The following is a 17,469-nucleotide window of genomic DNA, read 5'->3' as shown; positions in this document are numbered from 1 at the left end:
GAACAATGATTAATATTTTGTGAGAGGGTAAAATGAATTGAGTTGGTTTATCTCCACCTCTTTTCTCTTCAGAGAAACACTCAGAGGCACAGCGACCTGCAGTGATCCAGAAAGTAAGTAATGTCACATCTGTCTGACTTTCAACAACACACCTTTCCTTCAACATATAATGATATGACCCAAACACATGATTGACTTATCTATGATGGTCTGTCTGTCTGTCTGTCTGTCTGTCTGTCTGTCTGTCTGTCTGTCTGTCTGTCTGTCTGTCTGTCTGTCTGTCTGTCTGTCTGTCTGTCTGTCTGTCTGTCTGTCTGTCTGTCTGTCTGTCTGTCTGTGTCTGTCTGTCTGTCAAACCCAACAACAACTAACCAGTTTATAGCAAATAGACACATTTGTAATTGTCCAAGAGGAATCTACACATGTCTGATGAATGTATTGATTATTTCAGGTAGCAACAATGGCAGCTGTTAAACATCTGCTTTTGGAAACTCTGAATGATTTGAGAAACGAGGATCTAGAGAAATTCAAGCAGTACCTGGATTTAATTGTTACCATGAAAAAACAAATACACATGTCATGGGAGTTGAGTTCCTCACCAGGCAGAGCAAAAACAGTGGAACGGATGATGCAGATCTTCGGCCAACAGTGTATAGAGATAACCATGGAGGTTTTGAAGGACATTAACAGGACTGATCTGAGGCAGAGGTTGACAAATCCCAGCTCAGAACTCAAAGGTAATCATAAAGAAAACCAAATAACTTCACATCACATAGATTTTAACAACAGACCAGACTCTCAACAAGAAACAGAATGTTTTACGTTGAAGTAGTTTAGTTTTGTTGCTGGGATCTTGTGTGTTAGACATTCACTTTATTTTCTCTCTTCAGAGATGTACTCTGTGGATGAACATCGACCTGCACAGTCCGAGGGAGTGAGTCTGACTTTATACATCACAGCTTTCATTCAATAGATGCAAGTTGTTAACCATATCCATCTTGAACTTAAACATTATGATGCAAACCAAACCATGTTTAAGGTTGATCTCTTCTGTCAAAATGATTTTTCTTCCACTGATGTTCTGATCAGATTAGCAGACTGAAGTCTGAACACTCATATACAAATGTGCATTAGTCAAGAAAAAAGCTAAACATATTTAATAGAACAGATGTTAGTGTGTCTTTGACTTGAGAGATCTTGTAAACATTTTATAAAATCCTCTTGTCTGAAACACTGACTGACAAAATGAAAACAAAGTAATATTCATTTCCATAGAGAAATAACACCTTTTCTTACTCATCCGTCAAATTTTTCAGGCACCAATTGCAGCAGAGAAACCGATCCTTTTGAAAACTCTTAAGGATTTGAGTGACGATGAGCGCTACAGATTTCAGTGTTTCCTGCAGTTAACGTACTTCCAGAAGAGCATATCCTACTTCCGTTATGGATATCCCTATCGGACAGAAAGTGCACTCCGTCTAGTGGATCAGATGGTGGAGACCTGTGGTCCGCAGTCTGTGGAGGTGACCAGGGAGGTTTTAATGGACCTGAACAGAACTGATCTAGTGGAGAGATTATCAGAGACTATCTTAAGACTCAAAGGTAAGAGAAAGAAAACAAAAACTGCTACATCACACAGAAGAGTTCATAGTCATGAGTTTTGTAATTGTTGCAATGCTTTTGTATTTGAGTTTTAGATTTTAAGGAAAAGTTCACATACAAAATGACCAGTTGTTCTGTATTACAATTGCTCACCCTGAGTTCTCTATAATTCTTGAAGACATCTGTTTTCTTGCATGCATCCGCTGTGAGTAACAAATAAAGAAATGGAGATCGTCTTCATGAATTGAAGTAAATGGGGGCGTGTTTAATAACAGTTCAGCTTTATCAAAAATACCTAACTTCTAAAACACTTTGTCATCAACAGTCTCATACTTGCACGTGGAGTACCCGTCTGTGCATTGAAATGTATAAAACAGGAAGGTTTAGTGAAAATGCATGTTTTAAGGAAGTAGTGAGCTCGTGCCAGGATAAATGAGACTTGGAATCTACTGCACGAGTTGTGTGACAGTTTGTAAATAGATGTTTTATATAGTTTTAGTTATACAGTAAATAAAGTCTTTCTGTTGTTAAACACAGCTCCCGATTAATCAATACTTTTTTCTGTTTTGTTTCTTGAAGAATTAAAGGTAACAAGGCAGGAGTCATTTCTATTTAAAGGTCATTTTGTGGGTGTAGTGTTCCTTTAATGGGTGTTAATAATATGTCAAATCTCTCACTCTTTGTGATTGATTTTAATGATGCCAGCATGAACCATATTTGAGTGTTATTTTGCAGTTTAATTATTCATATTACGTTATTTTTTTCAAAAGTAACAAAATCTGACTAAAGTTGTCCATAGTCTGATTTTGAATCAGTCGTGTGTCATTTTGTCTCCTCAGAGGAACCGCTTCCTTCACTGATCCAGAGAGTGAGTAATGTCCCATCACTCTGACTCCACCCAGTGCAGCTTTGACTCAGTAGATTTAGAAGACTGAAAATAATCTCCATCCTGAACATTATTCATGATACAAACAATTTTTGGTCTCGGATAGTTTTCTTACAGAGATAATCTGATCACGCCAAGTTAGGTACACATACTGTATGTTCTCAGGCATCAATGTAATTTATGAATAGTGTTAATAATTTGTGTTACGTCTGTCTGGAGGGGAAATGATAGCACATTCTTCATGAGTTGTTCTTCTAACATTCAGAAAGAGAAATTCACAATACTGATGCAAAAATATAGATAGTGATTCTTACTCTTTTATACCAAAATAAAAACATGCAACTGGTTAAACTGCCACTCAGTTGTTAAATCAAGACGCCTGACGTAATGTTTCTACCACAGCCTTTGAAAGAGTTACCTAGGAGGTCAAATAAAGTCATGAATCAAACACGCTGTTTATACAAAAAGAAAAATGTTTTTGTGATGAATTGGATGAACAATATAAAGTGTACTGATACGTTGTGCGTGACATGGCTGATGTTCTCTTACCATATCCACTATTTTTAAAACACTGAAACTGACGAGATGTAAACAAAAAATAATCTGTAATCATTCCAGCTGAGAAATTGCTCTTTTGCCCCATTAACATCTCCTTTGATTTTACCAGGTGGAAACGATGGCGTCTGTCATAGAGCTGCTTCTGGAAACACTGAAAGATTTGAGTGACCAGGATTTACAGAGTTTTCAGAGGGTCCTGAAACAAATTCAGTCTGACAAAGGCAACCCAGACATTTTACTAAGCTGGCACAGGATGAGAGACAGGCAGGACATGGTGTTTTCTTTGGTGCAAAATCACGGCGATCACAGACTGCTGGAGATGACCACTGAGGCTTTTGAGAAGATGAACAGGACTGATCTGGTGCAGAGGCTGTCACAAAGCAGCTCAGGACCCAAAAGTAAGACTAATAAAACACAAACCTCTTTAAATCATCAAACCTGTTTATCCCAAGTTAATAAGCTCTGTATTCTTCTTTAGATGAAACATAATATAATGTTTTTATATCCTAGTGTATAAAATGTTTTTTATGACTAATCAGAACAATGATTAATATTTTGGGAGAGGGTAAAATGAATTGAGTTGGTTTATCTCCACCTCTTTTCTCTTCAGAGAAACACTCAGAGGCACAGCGACCTGCAGTGATCCAGAAAGTAAGTAATGTCACATCTGTCTGACTTTCTACAACACACCTTTCCTTCAACAGATAATGATATGACCCAAACACATGATCGACATATCTATGATGATCTGTCTGTCTGTCTGTCTGTCTGTCTGTCTGTCTGTCTGTCTGTCTGTTTGTCAAAACAACAACAACTAACCAGTTCATAAGAGTTAAAGGGAAAACATTAAAAGGGATGAGATGCAAATAGACACATTTGTAATTGTCCAAGAGCAATATACACATGTCTAATGAATGTATTGATTATTTCAGGTAGCAGCAATGGCAGCTGTTAAACATCTGCTTTTGGAAACTCTGAATGATTTGAGAAACGAGGATCTAGAGAAATTCAAGCAGTCTCTGGATTTAATTGTCTCCAAGAAGAAGCTGAGATATTCTTCATGGATTTTGAGTTCCTCAGCAGGCAGAGCTCAAACAGTGAAACGGATAATGCGGTTCTTCGGCCAACAGTGTGTAGAGATAACCATGGAGGTTTTGAAGGACATTAACAGGACTGATCTGAGGCAGAGGGTTACAAACTTAGAATTCAAAGGTAAGACAAAGACAAAAAAAAAACTCACATCGCATACATTTTATATTTCATTATAAAAAATAATCTGTAGTCATTAACAATATGAAGTATATAAAAAACATGGGACAGGAATCTATAGAAACATTAAAGAAATCATTAAAATACCATCAAATGCCACAGGCACATAGTCTCAACAAGAAACAGAATGTTTTACGTTGAAGTAGTTTAGTTTAGTTGCTGGGATCTTGTGTGTTAGACATTCACTTTATTTTCTCTCTTCAGAGATGTACTCTGTGGATGAACATCGACCTACACAGTCCGAGGGAGTGAGTCTGACTTTACACATCACAGCTTTCATTCAATAGATGCAAGTTGTTAACCATATCGGGGGGTTACGTATTGTAACCCTAGTTATATAAGCACAGGCGGGGCCCTCTACTGGACTCTATGGGTACTACCTTATCCCGCGTGCATTCTCCCACTGAGACTTCTATAGACGTAGCCGGCCCAGGGCGGGCCTACCTGAATACGCGCGCATCACACCGTATAAAAGGAGGCCTCGCCTCCTGACTATCATCCTATACCTCTCTTCAGCGAGCGGAATAGAACAGACAGTGCCCTGAGTAGAGGGCTCCGCCTGTGCTTATATAACTAGGGTTACAATACGTAACCCCCCGTTATATCTCTCACAGGCTCCGCCCTCTACTGGACTCTATGGGTACAGTGGGTGGAGCCCTGATGTATACGCGCACTGTCGTCCAACACCATTCCACCCTACTGCCCCTGACCGGCTTTTCTGTTCAGCAGCTGCTGCCCCACACTCTCCCTTAATCCGGTTGTGACCGAGGAGAAATCTGGGCTGCGGCTGACAGAGCACACCCTGCTGCGCTTACCACGCAGAAAGTGTGCTCAAAGAACAGCCCATAGACGGGTGGGGAGAGCCCCCTCGGCCCCGTATGGGCTTGCTACGCACCTGCCTTCCTGAATCCCTAAGGATAACAGGGAGAGCGCCAGCGCCCATGCCTCACACTCAAGCACTGACCCCGTGCAGAGTGTGAGAGGACTACAAATGTGGGGGGGCTACCCCCCTCCGCCCGTAACGGGCCAGCGCGCCCCCTAGGTGAAGGCGCATCACGGAGGGGGTCAGATGCCAACTGACCCACAACCCCCCCCCCCCCCCCCCCCCCCCCCCCCTACAAATCCTGTGTTGCCCCAGCAAGCACAGACGAGGAGAAAGAGCCAGACATGTCCAAGAGATAAAACCTTATAAAGGGGCCTTGCGTCGACCAAGACGCCGCTGTGCATAAATCCTCCACACTGTTGAATAAGGCTGTTGACACAGCTACAGCCCGTGTGGAGTGCGCACGAATCCCCGTGGGGCAGGCTCTCCCTGCCTGTCCGTAGGCATGTGCAATGCACTCGCAGAGCCAGCCTGCCAGGCGTTTCTTGGACAGAGCTTTCCCGATCACCCCGCCCCCGAAGCACACGAACAGCTGTTCGGTGCGTCTAAGGGCAGCCGTGCGCTCCACATAACATGCTAGCGCACGCACCGGGCAGAGGAGGTGCAGTTTAGCCTCCCTGGCCCCCCATGGGGGGGAGACTAAAACCCCCTAACTGAATAGCCCTCGACCTGAACGCACTCCTTAGGTCTTTAGGCACAAAGGAGGGGTTCGGTCTAAGTGTTGCGCCGCTCCGGCCACCCCGAACTAGTAAACAACTCGGGTGCACCGACAGAGCAGTTAACTCGGACACTCTTTTGGCTGACGTTAAGGCAAGAAGCAAAGCTGTTTTCCACGACAATGCTTTCAGAGGGGAGAGCTCCAGAGGCTCAATGGTCCCGAGACCAGAGCCTCGAGCACTAGGGGCAGGTCCCACTGCGGAGTGTAGACGTGCACTACAGGGCGCAGTCTCCTAACCCCCTGTAAAAACCGCAACATCAGTGGTTGATTAAAGGCTGACCTGCCACCAAAATCCCTCATGACAGGACGAGATGGCTGCTGCATACACTTTCACCGTGGAATGCGCCAGCCCTCTGTCCACCAGTAAGTGTAAGAAAAATAGAGCCCAACTCACAAGATAGGGGCTCTATTCCCCGCTCCTCACACCAATGCTGGAATCTCAGCCACTTTGGCCTGTAACAGGCTGTGGTGGATACTGCTCTAGCTGCCTGGATAGACTGAATAACGCTGTCAGACAATCCACCCTGTCTCAGCCTGTCCCTCTCAGGAGCCAAGCCTGAAGAGGACGGCCCAGAGTGGGTAACGCCCCGATTGCACCTGCCCCTAGAGACATCGCCCCCCAGAACTGGGGGATCGCTGGCCCACCTTCATCCGTGTCATTTCTGAGTACCACGGAGCCCCGACGCGATTCGGTGCTACCAGAATGACTGCCAGACGTTCTCGCCTCACTCTGTGTCGAAACTCTGTCAGAGCCCAGCGCCCACCTATAGCTCTCTTCAGGCAGGTCCCTCCCCATCCTGTTCCGGACACGTCCGTGAACACTGTGATGTAGGAGGTCACCCGTCCCAGTGGAGACCCCCTCCGGAGGTGGTCCGGAGACCCCCAAAACCGGAGGTTGCCCCCACTGAGGGGGGGAGGGATGGTCACCAGCCGTCGTTTGTGCCTCCAAACGCAGGCTGGGGAACCACCTCTGCAGGCGGCGCATATGTAGTAACTGGCGGGACCACCATGTGAGCAGCCGCCATGAGACCCAGAGTCTGCATGACAGTTAAAGCTGTCACTGTTGGCCCCTGTCGCAGCCTGTGCACCGCCCTGAGAAGGGGCGCACGTCTGCTCTCTGACAGGGTGGCACGCAGCGCGTCTGCATCGAGCACCACACCCAAATACAACGCCTGTTGGCGAGGTATGGGGGTGCTCCTTTTTCCCAATCGATCGCAAAACCTAATTTGGTTACGTGTGTGATCAACTGTGCTGTGCAAAACATTGCCTGTTCCCGGGACCCAGCCATGACTATGAGGTCGTCTATGTAAAAGAAAACTCTCATGCCGTGTGCGTGCAGCGGTTGAGGCGCTGTGGCCACACATTTGCTGAATGTGCGTGGGGATAGGGAATAACCGAACGGCAGCCTGTTGTATTCGTAGGCTATTCCCTGGAAGGCAAAACGCAGATACTTTCTGTGCTCTGGAACAATTTCCACATGAAAGTACGCGTCTTTCAGGTCGATGGTGGTGAACCAATCGCCTGGCTGCACAAGCCCTAGTAACTGTTTCACAGTTAACATGCGGAATTTCCTGCTGGAAATATGACGATTCAGGCCCCGGAGATCTAGAATAGGTCTGAATTCCCCTGTTTTCTTTAGAACCAGGAAATACATGGAATAAAGACCCTTCTCTCTGTGCTGAGGATGCACAACAGACACAGCCTGTTTCTGCACCAGAGCCGTTTTTCTATAATGCAGTTTCCACTCAGAGAAAAAAATGGCAGATTTTTCACTGAGGTCCCTGAACGCACCACGGCACGCTCCCGTGGGAGCCTGCGCTCCGCCATAATGCTGTTTCCTCTTAGAGAGAAAGAGGCATTAATCAGAGCTTCTTCTGTCCATGAACGCACCGCGGCCGCTCTCGGGGGGGGGGGGGGCGCGCGTCGTCATAATGCTATTTTCCTCACTATGGAAAACAGCATTAACCGGAGTTTTTACAGGCGTAGTGTGTTTTACTAAGGCCCCTGAACGCACCGCCACGCGCCTCTTTACAAGTGCGGGCGTTGCTATAATGCAGCCCCTATCACTATAGTAAACAGCATTATTTGGAGTCTTAGCTTCAGGCATAGAATGTTTTCTAACAGAAAAACGTCGGCCATAATGTCCCTGTACCCGCACCGCACTATAACAGTGCTGCCTGCGGTTTATCACTCTCACCTGCGCACTCCCACTAGCCTCCTCCCTAACGGGAGCTATAGCTGGGGCGGCGAGTGGGGAATTTGTACAGTCATCAACATGTGCAAGTGTATTGTGGAAACAAAGGACACTCAGACTTGGATACAGATCAACACCATCTTTATTTTAAAAGTTTTGACGGGGATCTGGGCATTAAATAGGCAGTTAACGCGAAGATGGAGCTCCCCACCCGGGTGCTCTGCTGTTGCGGAGCCTGCCTCGGTCGGGCAGCCCTTCCCCGTGATTGCCGGTATGCCGGTGCCACGGGGTGGGCCGTAGAGGTGGAGGGCGCTGCAGCTACGGGACCCCCGTGCCGGCGCCTCTCCCTCCGCTTCACTGTCGCACTACGCTCCCTCCCCTGCATGGCAACGCGAGGGGGGCACGTAGCGGGGCCTGAGGAGGAGCCAGCGATAGCATGCGGCTAAGCTGGACTCTCTCCTCCTCTAGGCGGCTGAAGCGATGGGTGACCGAGGAGACCGACCCAAAGAGCCCCTCCGTGGACACGGGGGCTCCGAGGAGATCTTCTTGGTCCTTTTTAGATAGGGCCGTGAGCCCTGGCCACACGTGACGAGACGCCACTGTGGCCAGGGAAATCATCCGCCCTGCTGCGGTGGCCACGCCATAAATCAGGTTACTCATCTGACTAACAGCGTGGTCCGAATAATCGCTCTCGTCCTGAGACGGGAGGGCGGGGGCGTCTGCCTGAGGGGTGATCAGGAAGAAGCCAACACGCCAAGATTATCGGCCGCAGCCGCCATCTGCGTACCGAGCTTGAACAACTTGAGCTTGAACAATATCCAGATATTCCAGGTGTCTCGGTCCCGGGGCAGCGGGGGCAGAGGACATTTACCCTCCGCCCAACCAGCTGCGGAAGCAGATGGGCCGCCAGGCTCTCATCGAGGGGGGGGGCACACCTGGACATGTCGTGTCCGAGCGATCCACCACCTTAACGATACCTGCCATGGCGGCTATCGGGGCCTTCGTTTTAAATGGCTGCTGCCATGTCGCCTCCACACACCGCCATACCTCTGGCAGCTGGGGCGAAACGAAGGTCGGCTGCGCCGGACGCACCGGGCCGTAAATCTCAGGAGGTTTACAGGCCTCGGTGGCAGCGGTGGGGGGAGCGGTAAGCCTACACGCTCCGCCACCAGAGTCATCACCGCCGGGAAATCGATCCGTGCAGACTTGAGAGTTGGACCTCCGGTCAGCGAGGCGTCCTCCTCGTCCCCCATCGGAAGAACCGGGAGACGTCACCCTCGCTCCCCCGAATCGCCTACGTCCACGACGTCGAGCTCCAGATCCACCGACTCCTCCTGCGGGGTAGCCCTCGCCAGGAAGTGCTGCCCACGATGCTCTCGTGTGAGCCGCGGGATCATCTGGCAGTCTGGGCATGTCAGCGTCGGGCCCATATTACCCACCGCGTGGTCAGGCCCCAAGGACGTGAAGCAGAAGGGTAATTAGATTCGGGCATTTCGGGTAGGTCCTACACTTTACTCTCTCTTTCTCAATCGTCTCGAAGCTCGTGGAATCACTTCCGCTGCTGAAGAGAAAAAGGATGATAGTCAGGAGGCGAGGCCTCCTTTTATACGGTGTGATGCGCGCGCATTCAGGTAGGCCCGCCCTGGGCCGGCTACGTCTATAGAAGTCTCAGTGGGAGAATGCACGCGGGATAAGGTAGTACCCATACAGTCCAGTAGAGGGCGGAGCCTGTGAGAGATATAACCATTTTGAACATAAACATTATGATGCAAACCAAACCGTTTTGAAGGTTGATCTCTTCTGTGAAAAGGATTTTTCTTCCACTGATGTTCTGATCAGACTGAAGTCTGAACACTCATATACAAATGTGCATTAGTCAAGAAAAAATATAAACATATTTTATATAACAGATGTTAGTGTGTCTTTAACTTGAGAGATCTTGTAAACATTTTATAAAATCCTCTTGTCTGAAACACTGACTGATGAAATGAAAACAAAGTAATATTAGAGAAATCACACATTTTCTTACACATCTGTTGAATTTTTCAGGTGCAAATTGCAGCAGAGAAAGAGATCCTTTTGAAAACTCTTAAGGATTTGAGTGATCATGAGCTCCACAAATGTCAGTGTTTGCTGCCGTTCACGTTCTTCCAGAAGAGCATATCCTACTCCTTTCATGGATATCCCTATTGGACAGAAAGTGCACTCCAACTGGTGGATCAGATGGTGGAGACCTGTGGTCCGCAGTCTGTGGAGGTGACCAGGGAGGTTTTAATGGACCTGGACAGAACTGATCTAGTGGAGAGATTATCAGAGACTATCTTAAGACTCAAAGGTAAGAGAAAGAAAACAAAAACTGCTACATCACACAGAAGAGTTCATAGTCATGAGTTTTGTAATTGTTGCAATGCTTTTGTATTTGAGTTTTTTAGATTTTAAGGAATAGTTCACCTACTAAATAACCAGTTGTTCTGGATTACAATTACTCACCCAGAGTTCTCCATAATTGTTGAAGACATCTGTTTTCTTGCATGCCTCCACTGTGAGTAACAAATACAAAAATGGAGATCGTCTTCATTAATTGAAGTAAATGGGGGCGCACTCTGCACTGGTGGTTGGTGGTTTGCTCCGCACAAGAAAGCGCTCCATTTTCCCTCTTGCGTGTTTCTCTGTTTTAATGTTGTCCTTCAGCCTTCGATGTGTCACGGTCTTATAATTCCCACCTGCAACTGCGTTAACAGCGAAATATGGAGTTCTGTGAGGATTTTTTTTTAAATAATTGTTTTTAGGTATAGAGTTTGCCTCTGTATTATGAAATGAGTGCATACAAAGTACTGATATAGTAAATTAAAAAATAATTATTTTTGTGTAGTTGTATATTGCAATAATAACGTATGGTTGTCACAAAATCCCACGGCACACCCGGACTTGCCTCACGGCACACCAGTGTGCCGCGGCACACCGTTTGGGAACCACTGTCCTATACTATATTATACAAATATAGCATGATAGGTCCACTTTAAGTTGGCGTGACGTTGAAGCAGCGACCCTGCTGTAGTTCGTTTATAGCATAACGTTAGCATTTTGCTTCTGGCGACTAGATTTATGATTAGAAAATTATAAAAGTAGGGTAGACATGTGGATATTATACGGCTGAACAAAACGTGCTCCGTCTCTTAAATGTGTGTCAACCACAGACCTTATTTCGAGCTATTTCCCAAAATCCTATGGAGAAATTGCATTGCGTTTTTGACGAAGGAACCGGAAGGAGTTTACATCCAGGTTTTAGGACGCGTCACTGCGGTAAAATCTACGTCACTTTACAGCCCCGCCCACTTTTGGGGAAACCAACGCTGTCATTTGAATGGCGATCAAGCCTGAAGCCACAGAGATCTTCTTTTACTGTCCTTTCTTCTTAGAGGAAGTACAGAAACAAGTAACTCTGGATTTGTTTTAATGTTTGAGGTGCAATAAACGACACAGCAGCTTTTTGGAATGTTAAAACTATTATGTTCTGCCTCGCTCATGAGAGTAACAGCTGGCGAAATTACAGCCTCGCCTACTGATTTTAATTTAATCATATATCAAGCCCGATCGTCGATTTCAAATGTGTGCTCTGAAATGATATTTATAAATGACTATTCTCATTATTATAAGCAAGACAATAAATGGCAAAGATATGTAGAAAATAAACGTATTTAAGATACGTTCATAACAAACGTAACGTGGGAGAAAATACGTTTCTAGCTAAACGTAATTGAGAATGCAGTTTAGTTCTGTGGGAACGTAATTTTTAGGAGACAGGGTTGCAAGGGAGGAGTCATTTCTATTAAAAGGTCATTTTGTGGATGTAGTGTTCCTTTAATGGGTGTTAATAATATAATGGCAAATCTCTCACTCTTTGTGATTGATTTTAATGATGCCAGCATGAACCATATTTGAGTGTTATTGTGCAAGGCAAGGCAAGTTTATTTATATAACACCTTTCAACACAAGGCAATTCAAAGTGCTTTACAAAAAATGAAAGACATTAAGAAAAATGTGCAGTTTAATTATTCATATTACGTATTTGTTTTCAAAAGTAACTCAATCTGACTAAAGTTGTTCATAGTCTGATTTTGAATCAGTCGTTTGCCATTTTTTCTCCTCAGAGGAACCGCTTCCTTCACTGATCCAGAGCGTGAGTAATGTCCCATCACTCTGACTCCACCCAGCGCAGCTTTGACTCAGTAGATTTAGAAGACTGAAAATAATCTCCATCCTGAACATTATTCATGATACAAACCTTTTTTGGTCTCAGATTGTTTTCTTACAGAAATAATCTGATCACGCCAAGTTAGGTACACATACTGTATGTTCTAAGGCATCAATGTTATTACGAATAGTGTTAATAATTTGTGTTACGTCTGTCTGGAGGGGAAATTATAGCACATTCTTCATGAGTTGTTTTTCTAATATTCAGAAAGAGAAATTCACAATACTGATGCAAAAATATAGATAGTGATTCTTACTCTTTTATACCAAAAACAAAAAGATGCAACTGGTTAAACTCCATCTCAGTTGTTAAATCAAATGTTTCTACCACAGCCATTGAAAGAGTTACCTAGGAGGTCAAATAAAGTCATGAATCAAACACGCCGTTTATACAAAAAGAAAATGCTTTTGTGATGAATTAGATGAACAATATAAAGTGTACTGATACATTGTGCGTGACATGGCTGATGTTCTCTTACCACATCCACTCTTTTAAAACACTGAAACTGACTAGTTGTAAACCAAAATAATCTGTAATCATTCCAGCTGAGAAATTGCTCTTTTGCCCATTAACATCTCCTTTGATTTTACCAGGTGGAAATGATGGCGTCTGTCATAGAGCTGCTTCTGGAAACACTGAAAGATTTGAGTGACCAGGATTTACAGAGTTTTCAGAGGGTTCTGAGTCAAATTCAGTCTGACAAAGGCTACCCAGACATCTCACCAAGGTGGCACATGATGAGAGACAGGCAGGACATGGTGTTTTATATGGTGCAAGATCACAGCCAGCACAGACTGCTGGAGATGACCACTGAGGCTTTTGAGAAGATGAACAGGACTGATCTGGTGCAGAGGCTGTCACAAAGCAGCTCAGGACCCAAAAGTAAGACTAATAAAACACAAACATCTTTAAATCATCAAACCTGTTTATCCTAAGTTAATAAGCTCTGTATTCTTCTTTAGATGAAACATAATATAATGTTTTTATATCCTAGTGTATAAAATGTTTTTTATGACTAATCAGAACAATGATTAATATTTTGGGAGAATGTAAAATGAATTGAGTTGGTTTATCTCCACCTCTTTTCTCTTCAGAGAAACACTCAGAGGCACAGCGACCTGCAGTGATCCAGAAAGTAAGTAATGTCACATCTGTCTGACTTTCTACAACACACCTTTCCTTCAACAGATAATGATATGACCCAAACACATGATTGACTTATCTATGATGATCTGTCTGTCTGTCTGTCTGTCTGTCTGTCTGTCTGTCTGTCCGTCTGTATGTCTGTCTGTCTGTCTGTCTGTCTGTCAAACCCAACAACAACTAACCAGTTTATAGCAAATAGACACATTTGTAATCGTCCAAGAGCAATATACACATGTCTGATGAATGTATTGATTATTTCAGGTAGCAACAATGGCAGCTGTTAAACATCTGCTTTTGGAAACTCTGAATGATTTGAGAAACGAGGATCTGGAGAAATTCAAGCAGACCCTGGATTTAATTGTCTCCAAGAAGAAGCTGAGATATGTTTCATGGATTTGGAGTCCCTCAACAGGCAGAGCACGGACAGTGGAACAGATGATGGGGATCTTCGGCCAACAGTGTGTAGAGATAACCATGGAGGTTTTGAAGGACATTAACAGGACTGATCTGAGGCAGAGGTTTACAAACTTAGAACTCAAAGGTAAGACAAAGAAAAAAAAATAACTCACATCACATACATTTTATATTTCATTATAAAAAATGATCTGTAGTCATTAACAATGTGAAGTATAAAAAAACATGGGACAGGAATCTATAGAAACATTAAAGAAATAATTAAAATACCATCAAAGGCCACAGGCACATAGTCTCAACAAGAAACAGAATGTTTTACGTTGAAGTAGTTTAGTTTAGTTGCTGGGATCTTGTGTGTTAGACATTCACTTTATTTTCTCTCTTCAGAGATGTACTCTGTGGATGAACATCGACCTGCACAGTCCGAGAGAGTGAGTCTGACTTTACACATCACAGCTTTCATTCAATAGATGCAAGTTGTTAACCATATCCATCTTGAACATAAACATTATGATGCAAACCAAACCATTTTTAAGGTTGATCTCTTCTGTGAAAATGATTTTTCTTCCACTGATGTTCTGATCAGATTAGCAGACTGAAGTCTGAACACTCATATACAAATGTGCATTTGTCAAGAACAAAGATAAACATATTTAATAGAACAGATGTTAGTGTGTCTTTGACTTGAGAGATCTTGTAAACCTTTTATAAAATCCTCTTGTCTGAAACACAGACTGAAGAAATGAAAACACACAAGTCATATTTATTTCCATAGAGAAATAACACCTTTTCTTACACATCTGTTTATTTGTTCAGGCACTAATTGCAGCAGAGAAAGAGATCCTTTTGAAAACTCTGAAGGATATGAGTGGCGATGAGCTCTACAGATTTCAGTGGTATCTGCAGTTCACGTACTTCCAGAAGAGCATATCCTACTCCTTTCATGAAAATCCCAATCAGACAGGAAGTGCACTCCAGCTAGTGGATCAGATGGTGGAGACCTGTGGTCCGCAGTCTGTGGAGGTGACCAGGGAGGTTTTAATGGACATGAAGACAAGTGATGTAGTGGAGAGATTATCGGAGACTATCTTAAGACTCAAAGGTAAGAGAAAGAAAACAAAAACTGCTACAGTACACACTCATCTGTGTATCATGGATGTGTAATCCTCTGTGGGACTAATAAAGGTATTCTGATTCTGATTAATACATATATTTTAGAATTCATAATCATGAGTTTTGTAATTGTTGCAATGCTTTTGTATTGGAGTGTTTTTGATTTAAAGGAAAAGTTCACCTACAAAATGACCAGTTGTTCTGTATTACAATTACTCACCCTGAGTTCTCTATAATTGTTGAAGACATCTGTTTTCTTGCATACCTCCACTGTGAGTAACAAATAAAAAGAATGGAGAAAGTCTTTATGAATTGAAGTAAATGGGGGGCGTGTTTAATAACAGTTCAGCTTGATCAAAACAACCTAACCTCTAAAACACTTCTGCATCAACAGTCTCATACTTGCACGTGGAGTACCCGTCTGTGCCTTGAAATGTATTAAACAGGAAGGTTTAGTGAAAATGCATGTTTTAAGGAAGTAGTGAGCTCGTGCCAGGATAAATGAGACTTGGATTCTACTGCACGAGTTGTGTGAGAGTTTGTAAATAGATGTTTTATATAGTTTTAGTTATACAGTTAATAAAGTTGTTCTCTTGTTAAACACAGCTCCCGATTAATCAATATTTTTTTCTGTTTTGTTTCTTGAAGAATTAAAGGTAACAAGGCAGGAGTCATTTCTATTTAAAGGTCATTTTGTGGGTGTAGTGTTCCTTTAATGGGTGTTAAATCAAAATACGATTAATTGCACAGCCCTATTTCAGGGCCAGTATACTGATACCAATACTTTTTTAAATGAAAAGCGTCTTATGTACTTTCATATAGGGGAGAGCTGCATGACATGATTTTTGAGCTGAAAGCATCATAAATAGACAAAATCTGAATTCATTCCCATGATTAAAGACAGGACAGTTTTTATAGACAAATAAACGTTTTACTTTTGCAAATGTAAAGTGCAAATATGAAAAATAACAATACAAAGTGGCCACAGTAGTGAACTGCCTTCTTGCACACATCACAGTTCGCTAAATGTTCATTGACAGTTGTGAAATTGCTCCACACAACGCTCCTCTTTCTCTCAGCCATCACGCGCGTGTGTGTCGCACTCGCGAGTCGCTGGCTGCTGCTGTCCTGCCGGCTGCTGTCAGTCAGCTTGATAATCGGCGTTCAGGCAGGGAGCGCGCCGCGCGTGCGCGAGCCTCGAGGAAAGGAGGACAGCAGTGGAGAGAGAAGAAAAGAGCGCATATACTTGTGTTTCTCTGCACTCTGCACATAGTTTGTGATGAAATTGACGAGTAGAGGAGAGGGGAAAAAGTTTAAAAGGATCGATCCTATTGGCTCTAGTATCGATATTTTGAAACGTAACGTGTTATCGGAAGTATCGATATTTTGGGATTGATCCGCCCACCCTTAGATGCTAGTACTTACTTTTGTACCATGTCTCAACGACTCACAAAGTCAGGCTTTCAAAAAGAAAGGAGAGAAAGAAAAGAGAGGGACTAAAAGGCGACAGTATGGCCCAATCCCAAACCACTCCCTCGACCCTACCCCTCCGTGGCGGAGTGAACTCCGTCTGTAGCCACACTCGCAGCTCAACGAGGCTCCCTCCTGTCAGATGGAGGGAGTAAATACAGCGGCAAGCTTTGGGACAAACTCCCCTCTCTCCGGCAGAAACAGGAAATGCCGTAACTGTATGTAACAACGGTTTCAAATCAGCATCTCTTTGACAAAAAATGTAAATTAAGAACTCAAATAAAACTCCAAACATCTTTCATTGTGTTACTTTTTTGTAAAGCTCTTTTAGTTTTAAACCTGATGTTTATAAGCTTCTTAGTTTTTGCAACAGTCTGTAAATATACACAACTTTATAATAAAATGCACACATTTACCTTTTTCTAGACTAAACACAGGTATGATCCTAAGTTAAAAAAATATGAGGTTATCATGAGGTTGTTAACATCGCAATTTATCAGTGGATGTTTGCTGGAACTACTTGTAAACAGCGTGTTTCCTGACGGACACACACAGCGTGACTCCGGTCAGGTAGAGACCAGTCTCAAGTCAGCACCAATGGAGACTCGCTGTTTGAGGGCTTGATAGCCCACTCCCCCTCCACACCTCTCCACACTCGTTGGTTTGGAACAGCACTTAATAGCCGCGTTCACACCAAGTACTTTCCTGTACTTAGTTCCGGCACTAAAGGCCCTTACACACCAGGCCGATATCGGCCGTCTTGCGTTGTTGGGCGAAAACGGGTTCCTTGTCGCCCAAATTCAATTTGGTGTGTCCCGAACCCTCGGCCGTGACACGCCTTATTTGGCCTTTCACGGTCGACACCCGGCCGATTCAACATGTTGAATCGGCCGGGTGTTGGACACAAGCTATCGGGCCAAGAAACCACTCTGATCAGCTGTTCAGCTTGCAAATGAGAAGC

The 17,469-nt window shown here is 44.0% G+C and overlaps 1 protein-coding gene across 1 annotated transcript in view; it reads left to right on the top strand.

Annotated features, from left to right (window-relative positions):
• The window catches only part of LOC117500508, a 182,873-nt gene that overhangs the window by 26,304 nt on the left and 139,100 nt on the right, over positions 1–17,469 (top strand). Inside the window, exons 8-17 of the mRNA XM_034153379.1 lie at positions 73–113; positions 452–737; positions 891–934; positions 10,160–10,445; positions 12,262–12,290; positions 12,959–13,247; positions 13,460–13,500; positions 13,773–14,052; positions 14,313–14,356; positions 14,742–15,027. Coding sequence (XP_034009270.1) covers positions 73–113; positions 452–737; positions 891–934; positions 10,160–10,445; positions 12,262–12,290; positions 12,959–13,247; positions 13,460–13,500; positions 13,773–14,052; positions 14,313–14,356; positions 14,742–15,027 — 1,626 coding nt within the window. The remainder of the gene's footprint in view (positions 1–72; positions 114–451; positions 738–890; positions 935–10,159; positions 10,446–12,261; positions 12,291–12,958; positions 13,248–13,459; positions 13,501–13,772; positions 14,053–14,312; positions 14,357–14,741; positions 15,028–17,469) is intronic.

Source organism: Trematomus bernacchii, unplaced genomic scaffold (genome assembly GCF_902827165.1).
Source record: "Trematomus bernacchii unplaced genomic scaffold, fTreBer1.1, whole genome shotgun sequence".
Classification (NCBI taxonomy): domain Eukaryota; kingdom Metazoa; phylum Chordata; class Actinopteri; order Perciformes; family Nototheniidae; genus Trematomus; species Trematomus bernacchii.
The sequence above is the reverse complement of the archived record's forward strand: the minus strand, read 5'-3'. Positions and strand labels throughout refer to the sequence as shown.